The sequence below is a fragment of the Polypterus senegalus genome, chromosome 6 (assembly GCF_016835505.1).
Source record: "Polypterus senegalus isolate Bchr_013 chromosome 6, ASM1683550v1, whole genome shotgun sequence".
Taxonomy (NCBI): Eukaryota; Metazoa; Chordata; class Cladistia; order Polypteriformes; family Polypteridae; genus Polypterus; species Polypterus senegalus.
In genome coordinates this window covers 69423635-69438125 of record NC_053159.1, presented here as the reverse complement: position 1 = coordinate 69438125, position 14491 = coordinate 69423635, and the positions used below count along the sequence as shown (strand labels likewise).

At 41.5% G+C, this 14491-nt stretch overlaps 1 protein-coding gene across 4 annotated transcripts in view; it reads left to right on the top strand.

Annotated features, from left to right (window-relative positions):
• The window catches only part of LOC120531142 (centrosome-associated protein CEP250-like), a 328524-nt gene that overhangs the window by 129338 nt on the left and 184695 nt on the right, over nucleotides 1-14491 (top strand). For all 4 annotated transcript variants that reach the window (XM_039756280.1, XM_039756279.1, XM_039756281.1 and 1 more), the window contains one exon: nucleotides 3665-3892. In XM_039756280.1, coding sequence (XP_039612214.1) covers nucleotides 3665-3892 — 228 coding nt within the window. The remainder of the gene's footprint in view (nucleotides 1-3664; nucleotides 3893-14491) is intronic.

The following is a 14491-nucleotide window of genomic DNA, read 5'->3' as shown; positions in this document are numbered from 1 at the left end:
GAACCAACCAGTGCTACAACAGCATTGTATGTGCAAATCCCTAATTTCAAACAAGCTTCCATCCATCCATTATCCAATCCGCTATATCCTAACTACTGGGTCACAGGGGTCTGCTTGAGCCAACCCCAGCCAACACAGGGCACAAGGCAGGAAACAAACCCCGGGCAGGCCGCCAGCCCACCGCAGGGCACACACACCAAGCACACACTAGGGACAATTTAGAATTGCCAGTGCACCTAACCTGCATGTCTTTGGTCTGTGGGAGGAAACTGGAGCACCCGGAGGAAACCCACGCAGACACGGGGAGTCAAACAGGCTTGACATAAAATATTAACAGTTTAATGGAAACCTAGTGAATGTATTTACCCCTAATGTACCAACTCTTTGAGCCTATATTGTTAACCATACCCTGCTTTCCCTTTAGCCTGATCATGCCATCCATGGCTATGTAAGTGACTCTGAGAGTTGATTTAAAGCTACGCAAAGAAATGCATTACCAGCTTGACCTGATGGAAAATGGTTTTAGCCAAGTGATAGTTAGGGCCAAGAGGCAAGCTACTTTATGGTTTTGTTTTTGTTGTGCTCTGTACATGTATGATTATTTCTCTATCCTTCTCCTCTGTTCAGAGAAAGATGAATGAAAAGAAATAGAGCAGCCAAGGAGGGAACACCAAAAGTGGAAACACCTCATGGCCATTAAATAGCACATGGTTTCAGAAAGAAATGTTTTAGATTTGTTTTGCCCCATGCAGTTCACCGAGCTATAAAGCCTTGCATCTGGCACTTTTCCACTGCATAGTACGGCACAGCACGTTTCAGTACAGCTCACCTTGGTTCGGCTCAGTTTGGCTCGGTTTGCGTTTCGACTGCAGTTTAGTACCGCTTTAGAATGGGCGGGATTATTCACGTGTTGTTATAGTTGCGCCACCTCTACTGCCGTGACATCATCGTATATATATATTTATATATATATATATTTATATTTAGAGAGAGAGAGAAAGAGGTAGGAAATGAGAATCTAAGTGCTTTGGTGTGGTAATATGGTGGGTTAAACCAATACTAAATAATGCAATACTCGACAATGGGCAGGATTTGCTTTACCATTATCTCAATTATAAATGGAAATTTAAAGGACATTCAGTGGTGTACAACATGAAATATAACGTATTAAAAAGTTCAAGCCTCTGTCAGTCAATCAGTCATTCTCCAACCTGCTCTGTGCTTAAAATAATTAAGTTTTATGGTAGTGGTCCACTGAGGTGGGCTGGTGCCTTGCCCGGGGTTTGTTTCCTGCCTTGCGCCCTGTGTTGGCTGTAATTGGCACCAGCAAACCCCTGTGACCCTGTAGTTAGGATATAGCGGGTTGGATAATGGATGGATGGATGGGTGGATGGATGGGATGGTAGTGGTCCATAGAAGTATATCCAATAGACACTGTGAAACAACAAACAAATGCAGTTCAGAGTACTTAATTGTAAGGACTCAGTATATTATCTACACTAGTGTATCATCATGTATACTGGCTTTTTAAAAAATGAGTTCTATATACTACTTTTTTTATCACTTATTGTGACTTGCACAGTATATATAATTTTGTTTGCATTGACCAAATACTCAAAATAAGTTGAACTGTGTAAGACACTACATGGAACATCAAAGTATCATCTATATATATAATTCACTAAGGCAAGACAACCATGGAAAGCGGGCGTGGATTCACTAAGCCGCCAACAAGTAAGACGCCCATGGCGCATGCAGGAAGGAGCCACGCCCACCAACTCTAAGACCATTGGATATGGCGACAACTCGCAGAACCATGCCCACCAACTCGGACGCGACGACACAGGAAAAACGGCGTCATTTATGTTCGTCTGTCGTAGAGTCCACATGCAGCTGTGAGCCACGTTGACTGTTCATAGAGGCATGTTTCTCGCGGAAGTGAATCACTATATGCAACGTGTAAAACAGTTTAGTTTGCGAGGGGTATCCCATGGGAACCTTAAAACAATCCTTTAAAACTGAGGTTAAAACACAATGAAGGAAGCAGTCTTTAAAAACCAATAAGCCCTGTGCCTCTGTTTCATTACCGTCTCACCTGCTTCACCAATGCAGGCCCTGCAACAGTCGAGACGTTCTCTCAGCAGCTGACCTTCTCTGTGCCTGACCGGTTCACACAGAGGCACCACACGACGCGGCAGGACTATCTAAGAGGAGGCATGTTTGTCACGGATGTAAATCGCTGTATGCAGCGTGTGGCGTGTAAAACAGTTTTGTTTGTCGCGGATGTGAATCGTTGTGTGCAGCGTGTAAAACAGTTTCCGAGGGGTTTCCCATGGTCTTAGACTCGGTGGCCGGGTCTCTGTCAGTTGCTCTTGCGACCTGGCACATCACCAGGCAGTGTGTATGCTTCGAGTGCAAGGGTGGATGCGACAGGACTATCTAAGAAAAATCATGTCGCGGCTGTGAATTGCTGTATGTAGTGTGTAAAACAGTTTGTTTGTCACAGATGTGAATCGCTGTATGCGGCATGTAGAGCAGTTTGCGAGGGGTATCCCATGGTCTTACAATTGGTGGGAGTCTCTGTTAGTTGCTCTTGCGAGCGGGCACATGACCAGGCAGTGTGTGTGCTTCGAGAGCATGGGTGGACGTGACAGCACCATCTAAGAAGATTCATATTTGTCGCGGATGTAAACCGCTGTATGCAGCGTGTAAAACAATTTGTCGCAAATGTGAATCGCTGTATGCAGCGTGTAAAACGCTGTATTGTATGTTGCCCTCTCCAGAGTTACATCTTTTCATTCACCTACAGTCGTATACACAATGAAGTAACCAGTCTTTAAAAACTGAGTTTTTGGTTACGTCGCACGACCGCATGCACCATAGCAAACTGTTTTACACGCTACATACAGCAATTTGCATACCTGACAAACATTCGTCTTCTTAGATGCTCCTGCACTTTGTACACACCGCCCTCCCACCTCGCTACCACCGTGGTCGGGTGTCTTGGTTGATTATATATAGAAAAGCAGCCAAAACCGCACAGAGCAATGAAAAGTCTTCGTGAGTCACGGCTGCATCTGGACTGTGCACAGACGACAATGACTCGAGTGATGAGTTGGAGGTGGGCATATGAGCAGGCAGTGCATACTGGATGAGAAATCAGCAGACTAGCATGACGGAGGCAGTGGAGTGGACGTCCTTCTCCTCTCCTCCCGTTCCACCCTCTGGACGAGAAATCAGCAGACTAGCATGACGGAGGCAGCGGAGTGGACGTCCTCCTCTCCTCCCATTCCACCCTCCGGCCTGAGCGCCGCACAGACGATTGTGTGTTGGTTCGTTCCGTGCATTGTTACAATGTTGCTTTTCTTGCTGATTTATTACATTTCCGATTTTTCAAATGTTAATTTTCTCCCTGTGCTTAAAAATCATCATACGCCTGATTATGTGGCGTATGGTACGCCGCGGGTTGGCTAGTACTATATAATTGGTTTTATTGGTGATAACAATGGAGCTTACTCATGAGGAATTGGTTTATATGTGTTGAAGTTTAAGATTTTATATAAGGTGAATGTGGAAAACAATCTCAGAATATCATACAAAATACAAAAAATTGTTAAAAGATGATGTATTACTTCTAAACACCATTCTCTTTTTTTCTCTACAGAGATCTTTGCCAATTTCAGAATGAACTGAATAACCTTTCTACATCCCTGATGTCAAATGTTGGAATTTTATTCTCCACGTTTTATTCATTACCCCACAATTATTCTCCAATTTCTTCATCTTTCTCTTCTCAAACTCCTCTTGCAAGCAACAAATCGTCTAATGAAACTCAAAAGAAGGTTGGAGAAGACGACCAATGGCTTATTGAGAAGTCTGCCCTAGAAACAAGGTGTCAATTACTTTAAATATACTTTTATTACGTTTATTATTTATAATTTTTCTACAGATTTATTTACTTTTGTTTTCTGTTTTATTCACAAATGCATTATGTCTAACAGGAACATTACAATAACACTTAATTTAGGCATTACAAAGTTATAAAAATATAAACAGAGTAACTTCCTTTTTTGTCCACATATTTGAAATGTTCTACTGTGATATATTAAAACTGTTTTGTTTGGATATAATGCTTTTCATAATGTGAGAGGAAGATGGTTTAGATGGCAACTTACTGTTACCATTCAGCTTGCTTTGGTGAATCACATCAAGAGTCTAGGGCAGTATGTGCTTTTAATTTGAAAGCAGTGCGGTCTGGCTTGGTGGGTGCAGTTTGCGTGCTGCTTCAAAGCTGTACGTCCACAGCATATTTAATGGGGAACTTGACAGATTGTGTATTCATGTACAGACATGATCAGTTCGGCCAGTTTCCTCTTTGACTCTCCACTAGTTGTAGTTAAGTCATCTGCACCCACAGTAGTATTAAAGAAGCCTGAGTGAATTAGATGAGGAAGAATGAAAAGATAGAGATCCAGAGAAAAATAAAAATGAAAATTAAGAAAAGACAAGTTAAAATTTAAGTAGAAAATAAGGCATTTGAAAGAAAAGGTGGAATCAAACCCAAGCCGGTTCAATGGAGAGGAGACATTCTAGTCAGGGAAGTGTGTGAAGTAGAAAGCGATTTACGTACCACCTTTCTTTGCACTTCTTGTATATCAAGATGTAATTCAAACGCCTGAAACTGGAATGTAGTGGTCAACAAAAACTTTACCATATGGACAGAAAAATCACAAGTGAGTAACGTTTCAGTTTATTTCACTGGTGCCTGCTTTTTGTTGACAGTAATTCACCTGCTACTTCACAAACGAAGTGTAGAGAAAGTATAATCATGAAAAAAATTAGATCTTGAGATTTTGATGAATCTTGAAGTCTTTGACCTCCCCAAGTCCGAAAATGCAGTTTTTTGGAATTATGCCTGTGTGTAAACACGGTAACTCAAAAACGCAACTAGATAGATGGATGGAGTTTGGCATGTGGTCGTTACACCAAAATTGTAGATCTCTATTAAGTTTTGGGCCAAATCCATCAACCGGAAGTGGTACTTTGTTTGAACACATACTCAATTTTTATTTATTCATGCAGCTGCAGAGTCCAATTTAATCAACTTTACTTTTATAATAATTGGATCAATATAATATTAATTTGATTTGATTTGTTGTTGATGGTTTTTTAATTTATATAATATAATCATTGTCTTGTGGTTTACTCCTCAAATATCCATCCCCATATCTAAGTACACGAGAAAGTAGAGGGGAGACCACTCCCGATTTTTGACAACAGGACACTAATCGAGAGACTGACTAGGTCGTAATACAAGGTCAGCATATTGTTGCTAACCAATCACTTTTGCTTTAAAAATGTCATTTAACAATGAAGAGATACAAACCTTGTAAAATTCCTGAGTTGGCAAAGTCTCTACTGATCCACAGGTAGGTAGGCAAAGATTCTGTCAACTGGTGAAAAACTAAACATACTAATGTGTTTTTGTATTTATGCTATATTTATTAATGTATCTTTTAAAATTGATATTCTTCATTATTAATACCAGATATTGTGAAAAGAATCCAACAGCAGAATTATGTTTTAAAATATTTGTTCCCATTTTTTCAATGTTTCTCTCTCTCTCAAAATAGAGAGTTGAAATCATCATATTTTTTTTTTTCTTAACATCAGCCTTATCATACATATTGCATACCAGGGATTTTTCCTGCTTTGCATCCAAACATGCTACGGTAGGCTCCAGGTTCCTGTGATCCTGCTCTGGATAAACAGGTTTAGATAATGTATATATTGTTCTTAATCTCAGATGCTGTCTCTGTCGTTTTGTGCCTGTCCATACTCTTATTACCTGCTCTTGCTCTGCTCATTATGGGTTTACTGTTCTTATGGTGGGATATTCAAGTCTCACTGCCCCTAACTTGGACACTACAGGCTTGTTTTTCTTTGTTTCCCCCAATACAGCTAGGTGTGGTCTGCACATTGATTCAAGCCTAAGCCCCTGTAATTTTCATGATCACACCTGTGAGAACACAGTAGATTCTGTTTTATGATTTTTGATCTTTCCAAGCCTACAGATGGCAAAATTCTGTCTATAAATTGTTTGTGCCTGAAATGGAATCAGAGATCAATATAGCCATAAAAATTACAAAGCCCAGTATTTGAGATTTTTTTTTAATTCAATATTGAAGGCATTCATTAAAAGCACCTTGTGGTTGGAGCAGCATATGTTGTGTGCTGTAGGCATTTAGAGTAAAAAACCCTCTCACCTTAAAATTCACCTAAATTGCATTACAAATTAGCCCATTCTGGGCAATAAAAGGAAAATGAAAAAGTGCCAACAGTCAGCACAGATTTGTTCAGCACAAATGACATAGAAAATATTTAAAAAATGATAAAATTGTGTGAAATTGTTCATATTCAGTATCTGGTTTTGATAATAATCTTGTTTTTATCAGATAAAAACAAAACCAAATAGTAAACTGTGTTGTGTAGTGTAGTAAGCTTCCACTAACATTAAAATCACATTATATCCAAACTCGTTAAATATATAGTTCTGTCTCATTGTGACACTAAAACTAAACTCCATAGTAGCTCTTTAACCGTACTATAATTACTTAAACTAAAACTGAAACTAATACAGTGGAACCTCGATTCACGAACATCTCGGTACACATACAACTCGGTTTACGACCAAAAAGTTCGCCAAACTTTTGCCTTGGTTCACAACCACACACTCGGTATACGAACAAGCCAGTTTCCCTTTCAGGTTTGTACATGTTCAGTCTCTCCCTCTGTATTTCCTGTGCAGCGAGCAAGAGTGAGAGAGCGCGACACACACACACACACAGGCAGTGTGAGAGAGAGACAGACACACACACACAGATAGCGAGAGAGTATTGCTCACACACACAGGCAGCGCGAAAGAGAGCATGACACACACACAGGCAGCGCGAGAGAGAGCGCTACACACACACAGAGGCAGCGCGAGAGAGAGACGCAGACATAGAGGCAGCGCGAGAGAGAGCTTGACACATTAAGGTAGGAAGGCAGTTAAAGAATGCACTGGGCTTGGTTTTGTTTTCACTTCTGTTTCTAGCGATTGGTTCGTAGCATGCATTGTTGCAATGTTATTTTTCTTGGTGGTTTATTAAATTACAAATTTTTTCAAATGTTCATTTTTTTCCCTGTGCTTAAAACTCATTAAAAAAGTGCTTTTAGCCAGCGGTTGGTAGCGCTATAGCGCAAACTATTGCAGTGTTAGTTTTCTCTGTTGTTGAAGGTTTTCTCAGTGTTATTCAATGTTTTTACATTTAGTATACTATTGCGCTGTGCATTCTATGGTTTAATTAACTATATTTGTGCTTAAAAACTTTAAAAAAATATATATTTACGTACAGTTTTTATGGTCTGGAACGGATTAATTGTATTTACATACAATCCTATGGGGGAAATTGCTTTGGTTTACGACCAGAGGTCTGGAAGGAATTATGGTCGTGAACCGAGGTTCCACTGTGTGTATATATATATATATGTAAATAATCTATACTAATAAAAGGCAAAGCCCTCACTGACTGACTGACTCACTCACTGACTCATCACTAATTCTCCGTGTAGGTAGAAGGCTGAAATTTGGCAGGATCATTCCTTACAGCTTACTTACAAAAGTTGGGCAGGTTTCATTTCGAAATTCTACGCCTAATGGTCATAACTGGAAGGTATGTTTCTCCATTAACTGTAATAGAGTTGAGCTGGAAACACGTGGGGGGGGCGGAGTTTCGTGTGACATCATCACGCCTCTCACGTAATCACGTCAACTGACTGTCAACGCAGTGCGTAGAAAACCAGGAAGACCTCCAAAAGCGCTTAAGAAAACATGCATTATATAATTGAGAAGGCAGCGAAACAATAAGAAGCGAGCGAGTGACATATACTACCATATTCATGAGTGCTGCTACCTCAGAAAGAAAGCACGGTGTAAACCTAAACTTTAAATTAAGTTCATAGACAGGCTACCGCTGGCGTTTCACATGCCCACAGGTAATGCGGGATACAAGTTTAATGAGAGGACGAGGATATAAGCGAGAGTTTTGATCACTTTGTAACTAAGTTAAAATTGTAGGTGAAGGGGTGTGCTTATGCAAATTCGAGACTGTGTTTGTGGGGATTGACAGTTAAGGCGGGTGGGGAGTCACGTCATCATCTCCCTCCCATTCACCTCATTTCGTCTGAGCTGAGCTCATGGCTAACGCCGTCTTCCGAAGCAACTTCGTCAGACTGCCACCAAATACTCACAGAAAAATCCACAAGTTAATACACACGCTGTCTCTAGAGTTTCTACACACTGAATCCTCCAGGCACTACTTACAAAAGGTCACATTGACAATCGTGTTACGTTATTTTTAAAATCTTTCCTTTTCTTAGCACAAGCACAGCTGAGAAGCTTCATGCATGTGCTCCATAACGCTAAAAATAATGCATTTAATCACACTTTGCATTACAAGCAAAGGGGAGCTTTTGTCAATGCATGATTTCCTGGTACACGATTACATTGATCAGCGCATCCCGATTCATTTTACCCTCGCACCACCTTAGTTTGAGAAGAAGTATGAAAAATATGAGGTTAACACAGAAAAACAGATCACCAATTCAAGCTTTATGAATAATCGATTCGCCATCAATAATTGTTTTGGTAAAGCCATCCTCCTTCCATTTTATAATTTTTCCGCCATAGCCATGATTAAATGAGCGGTAAAAAGTAAGAGCAAGCGAGGGTGACTTATTTAGGCAGGCATATATATGACAGCAACACTCATGACAATGTCAATCATGTTACGTTATTATTAAAATGTTTCCTTTTCTTTTCATTACTTCTTTAACACACTACTTCTCCGCTGCCAGGCGGGTATTTTGCTATATATATAATATATGAATGACCTCCAAAGAGCGCTGAGACTTTTGATATCATGAGCGTGTCTGCAAAACTGGGGTCTCCTGCCCAGCAAAAGTCGAGCAGCCAGCGCGTGCATAGCTGTGCGGCCTTTGAGGCGCTGACTGCGCTTCTGCCTTAAGTCAAAGTGAGCACTTTTAATTTTTTTCATCCTCCCCCTGCGCTATAGCCCAGACAAGTGCAAACACGGGACCCCTTTTCTACACCACGGCAAAATAATATTAAGGCGATTCACACTTTCTTTTGCGATATACGATTATGAGGTCATCACCTCGGATTATGAAGACACGCAAACGAGTGGAGGACTGACAGTGCCATCACAGCTTATTAATGGCGGGACGTCTCACCAGTCTACACAAGACCCACGCGACTGTCCCCAAAAGGTGATCATAACGTCAGCGAACACATCTCTATACTATATAAAAGAAAAGGCAACTTTCCTTTCTTTACAGCTTTTTTCCTTTTATCCCAAACCAAAGCCTTTCTCTCTTAACACTGCAGAGGACACAAAACTAATTTTCTTTAAATGCCGGTAAGGCACATTACCAGAGGCACAAATTTGAGCGTTCACATAGAAAATGTAATTTCAATGTACCTGTACTTCTTAAAACGTTAATGTTTTACTGTTTAATAACTTATAGACTATAATTTATTATTTTTCCCTTGCACTCAGTGACCAAACCTATACACACATATATAGACACATACAAACATACACACAAGTATATGTAAGTGTATATATATACACACACACACACACACATACATACATACATACATACATACACACATATATATAATTTGTGTGTGTGTATGTATGTATGTGTGTGTATATATGATGTAGATAGGTATGTATGTGTGTATATATATATATATATATGTGTGTATATGTAGATATGTATATAGATATGTAGATATGAAGATATTTTTGTGTATATATATGTATGTATGTGTGTGTGTGTGTGTGTGTTTATATATATATGACAGCAGCAATCCAAGCTTTGAGAAAACAGTAAAAAGGAGGCGTGTCAGACGTCGTGGTACATTTTCTGATGCAGCTACCGAAAACAACTTCGTGACGCTGCCGCCAAATACACAAAACAATTACTTTAACAATCATGTTACATTATTTTTAAAATGTTTCCTTTTCTTTTTCATAACTTCTTTAACACATGACATCGCAAGCTGGTATTTTGCTATATATATATATCACAGCGACACTCAAAACAGTGACAAAACAATTACATTGACAATCATGTTACGTTATTTTCAAAATGTTTCCTTTTCTTTCTCTTTCCTTCTTTAACACACTACTTCTCCGCTGCCAAGCGCGGGTATATATATATATAGATAGATAGAGATATATATATATAGCTAGATATGAGAACAACACTCATATCAGTGACAAAACAATTACATTAACAATCATGTTACGTTATTTTTAAAATTTTTCCTTTTCTTTTTCGTACCTTCTTTAACACACTACTTCTCCGCTGCGAAGCGTGGGTATTCTGCTAGTACTATATAAAAGAAAAAGGCAACTTTCCTTTTTTTACACCTTTTTTCCTTTTATCCCAAACCAAAGCCTTTCTCTTAACACTGCAGAGGACACAAAACTAATTTTCTTTAATTGCTGGTAATGCCGGTAAGGCACATTACCAGAGGCAGAAATTTGAACGTTCACATAGAAAATGTAATTTCTATACCACAGCCGTCATGTAGCACCTTTCAAAAGGGATCTACTATCGAGAGATGATCCATATACATTTTAGCTGCTGTTAGTACTACTTACCTGTTGTGTTGTCTTTAAAATGTAGTTTACCTGCAACCACTCCAGTAGTGCTCAATGTACCTGTACTTCTTAAAACGTTAATGTTTTACTGTTTAATAACTTATAGGCTATATTTTATTATTTTTTCCTTGCACTCAGTGGCCAAAGCTATACACACATATAGACACATACAGTACATATATATACCTGTGTGTATGTTTGTATGTATGTGTATATATACAGTATATATATATATATATATATACATACACACACACCTATCTACATTATATATATATATATATATATATACACACACACACGTACATACATACATACATACATACATACATTTATACATAAACACACATATATATAATTTGTGTGTGTATGTATGTATGTGTGTGTATATATGATGTAGATAGGTATGTATATATATATATGTGTATATTTAGATATGTATATATGTATATAGATATGAAGATATGTATGTGTATATATATGTATATATATATATATATATGAGAACAACACTCATATCAATGACAAAACAATTAAATTAACAATCATGTTACGTTATTTTTAAAATTTTTCCTTTTCTTTTTCATACCTTCTTTAACATACTACTTCTCCGCTGCGAAGCTCGGGTATTCTGCTAGTATATATATATATATATATATATATATATATATATATATATATATATATATATATATATGTAAAAGATTCAACAAGAAACAACATAAAGGTTTGGGGTTTCCGACGGCCATTTTATAAAGGAGGAGCCGAAAGTGGAGGAATGCTGGGAAGGAACCATGAGGGAGGATGGGACTGATGACGTCAGAAAAAATGGCGGAGGAAGGGCAGAAGTAACGTGCTGTGGGAATGAGGCTTATGGTCTTTTTTCCTGAAAGAAAGCAAAGGAGAAAGGTTAGTACCCCGCCACTCCCTGTCGGCGAACATCTTCCGAAGCGTGTTAAGGTCCGTCCGCAGTCTCCTATTCGCGCGTGCATGACACGACCCCCCTCAGCCCAAGACCGTCAGGTCGGGCGGACCTAACCGAGAGGTTGTGGATACGAGAGAGGGCATCGGCATTGGCCTGAAGGTTGCCGCAACGATAAGTGACTGTGAACTTATAGGGTTGCAAGTCCAGAAACCACCTGGTGACCCGCCGGTTCGACTCTTTGTGCAGGGACATCCACTGAAGCGCAGCGTGATCGGTCACTAGAGTGAACTCGCGACCCAACAGGTAGTAACGGAGATGGGTTACTGCCCACTTAATGGCCAAGGCTTCCCTCTCCACTGCCGCATACCTGGTTTCTCGGTCCAGCAATTTACGGCTTAAGTACATCACGGGTTGTTCGACACCATCGACGCTTTGGCTCAACACGGCGCCCAGGCCTGTGTCCGAAGCGTCGGTCTGGAGAATTAAAGGGAGCCCAAAATCAGGGGTCCTTAATACAGGTGCCGACGTTAGGGCCTTTTTTAGGTCACTGAATGCGTGTTCCGCCTTGTCGTTCCATACCACGTGCAGGGTTAAATTGGTCAAGGGTGCTGCCCTTTCGGAGAAGCGGTGTACGAACCGGCGGTAGTACCCCGCCAACCCCAAGAAAGCCTGCACCTATCTCTTGGTATTCGGACGGGACCATTCCAGGATGTTTTTGATTTTGGAACATTGGGGTCTCACCTGTCCTTGTCCCACAAGGTAGCCTAAATATTTGGCCTCCTTCAAGCCAAAGAAACACTTGCGGGAGTTAATGCGGAGGCCGGCTTTAGCTAGTGTCGCGAGGACAGCAGAGACCTGCAATAAATGCTCTTCCCAGGTGACGGAATAGATGACAACGTCATCCAGGTAGGCGGCACTATAGGACTGGTCTGGCTTCAGCACTCTATTCACCAGACGTTGAAATGTCGCTGGAGCCCCGTGCAGCCCAAATGGGAGGACCTTGTATTGCCAATGTCCACTAGGGGTGCTAAAGGCCGTTTTCTCTTTCGCAGATGCCGTTAAGGGAATTTGCCAATACCCTTTCGTCATGTCAAGAGTAGTCAAGTATCGAGTCGTACCCAGTCGTTCGAGTAGGTCATCAATGCGGGGCATCAGGTAGGCGTTGAACTTTGAGACCTGATTCAGACATGTAAAGAAAGTCATTACAGAACCTCCAGGAGCTGTCCAGCTTGGAAACGAGGATGATAGGACTGGACCAAGGACTGTGGCTCTCCTCAATAATGTCCATATCCAACATCCGTTGCACCTCCAGTTCCACTTCAGCGCGTTTTGCCTCCGGGAGTCTATAGGGTCTCTCCCGGATGATTACCCCGGTGTCCGTGACTATGTCGTGCGTAATCAGCAAGGTCCGGCCCGATGACTCGCTCACTACTTCCGGGATGGCCCGGATTGCCTGGGATATCTCCTGCTGTTGTAGGGGTGTCAGCTCGTCACAGAGGTTAAGGGCAGACGTGCTAGTGAATAGGGAGAGGGATCTACGGGTGTCGGGAGACTCCTCCCTATCCTTCCAAGGTTTTAATAAAATAACGTGGTAGATCCTCTCACTCGGCCGACGATTAGGTTGTTTAACTAAATAGTCGACGAGTCCTTTTCTTTCCTTAACCTCGTATGGCCCCTGCCAGTGAGCTAATAACTTAGAATGGGAGGTAGGAGCGAGCACCATCACTCGATCCCCCAGGCAGAACTCTCGGAGGACAGAGTTGCAGTTGTAACACCGGGCCTGCACGAGTCACGTGGTCCTTTAGGAGTGGCCTGATTTTAGTGAGCCTGTCGCGCAGTTGCGGCACATACTCCAATATATTGGAGGAGGGAAGGGCCTCAGCCTCCCAGCCCTCTTTTAGTATGTCCAAAAGTCCACGGGGTTGTCGCCCGTATAATAATTCAAAAGGGTAGAAGCCCGTGGAGGCCTAGGGCACTTCCCGGTAAGCAAAAAGCACGAGCGGTAGGAGCTGGTCCCAGTTCCTGCCATCGACGTTGACTACCTTGCGGAGCATCTGCTTAAGCGTCTGATTAAAACGCTCTACCAGCCCGTCTGTTTGAGGGTGATAGACAGACGTCTTCAGGTGCTTTATTCGCAGTAATCTGGCAACCTCCCTGAACGTATCTGAGGTGAAGGATGTACCCTGGTCCGTGAGGACTTCTTTGGGTATACCCACTGTAGAAAATAAGTTGACTAATTCCCGTGCAATATTTTTTTGTGCTAGCAGAGCGCAGGGGAACCGCCTCTGGGTATCAGGTAGCGTACTCCACCATGACCAATATATATTTGTGGCCACGGTTTGAGGGTTCCAGGGGTCCTACTAAGTCCACCCCTATTCTGTCAAAGGGGATATCTATCAGAGGTATAGGGACGAGAGGAGCGCGGTCCCTCTTAGGAAACTGGCGAATCTGACATTCCAGACAGGATTGGCAGAAGCGCCGGACCTCCTCGTTGATCCCGGGCGGAGTTTTATCCTTTCTAATGTTTTTTCGGCCCCGAGGTTGGGCGCCCAGGGGGTGAGTGTGAGCTAGTTCACATACCTTCCGCCGGAAGGTACGCGGAACTAGCAACAACTTCCGCACCTTGCCCTCGTGGGTCGCCACCCGATACAATAGATCATTCTCAAGAACAAAGAAGTGATCGCGTGGCATGGATACGTCAGCTTGTGATCTGCCTGGAAGAAAAATTGCATTCCGGGCAAACCGCAGGGAATCGTCATTCCACTGCTCCCTTTTAAATGAGGCAGGCGTGGACCGAAACTGTTGGTCCAAGTTGCTCAGGAGGTCT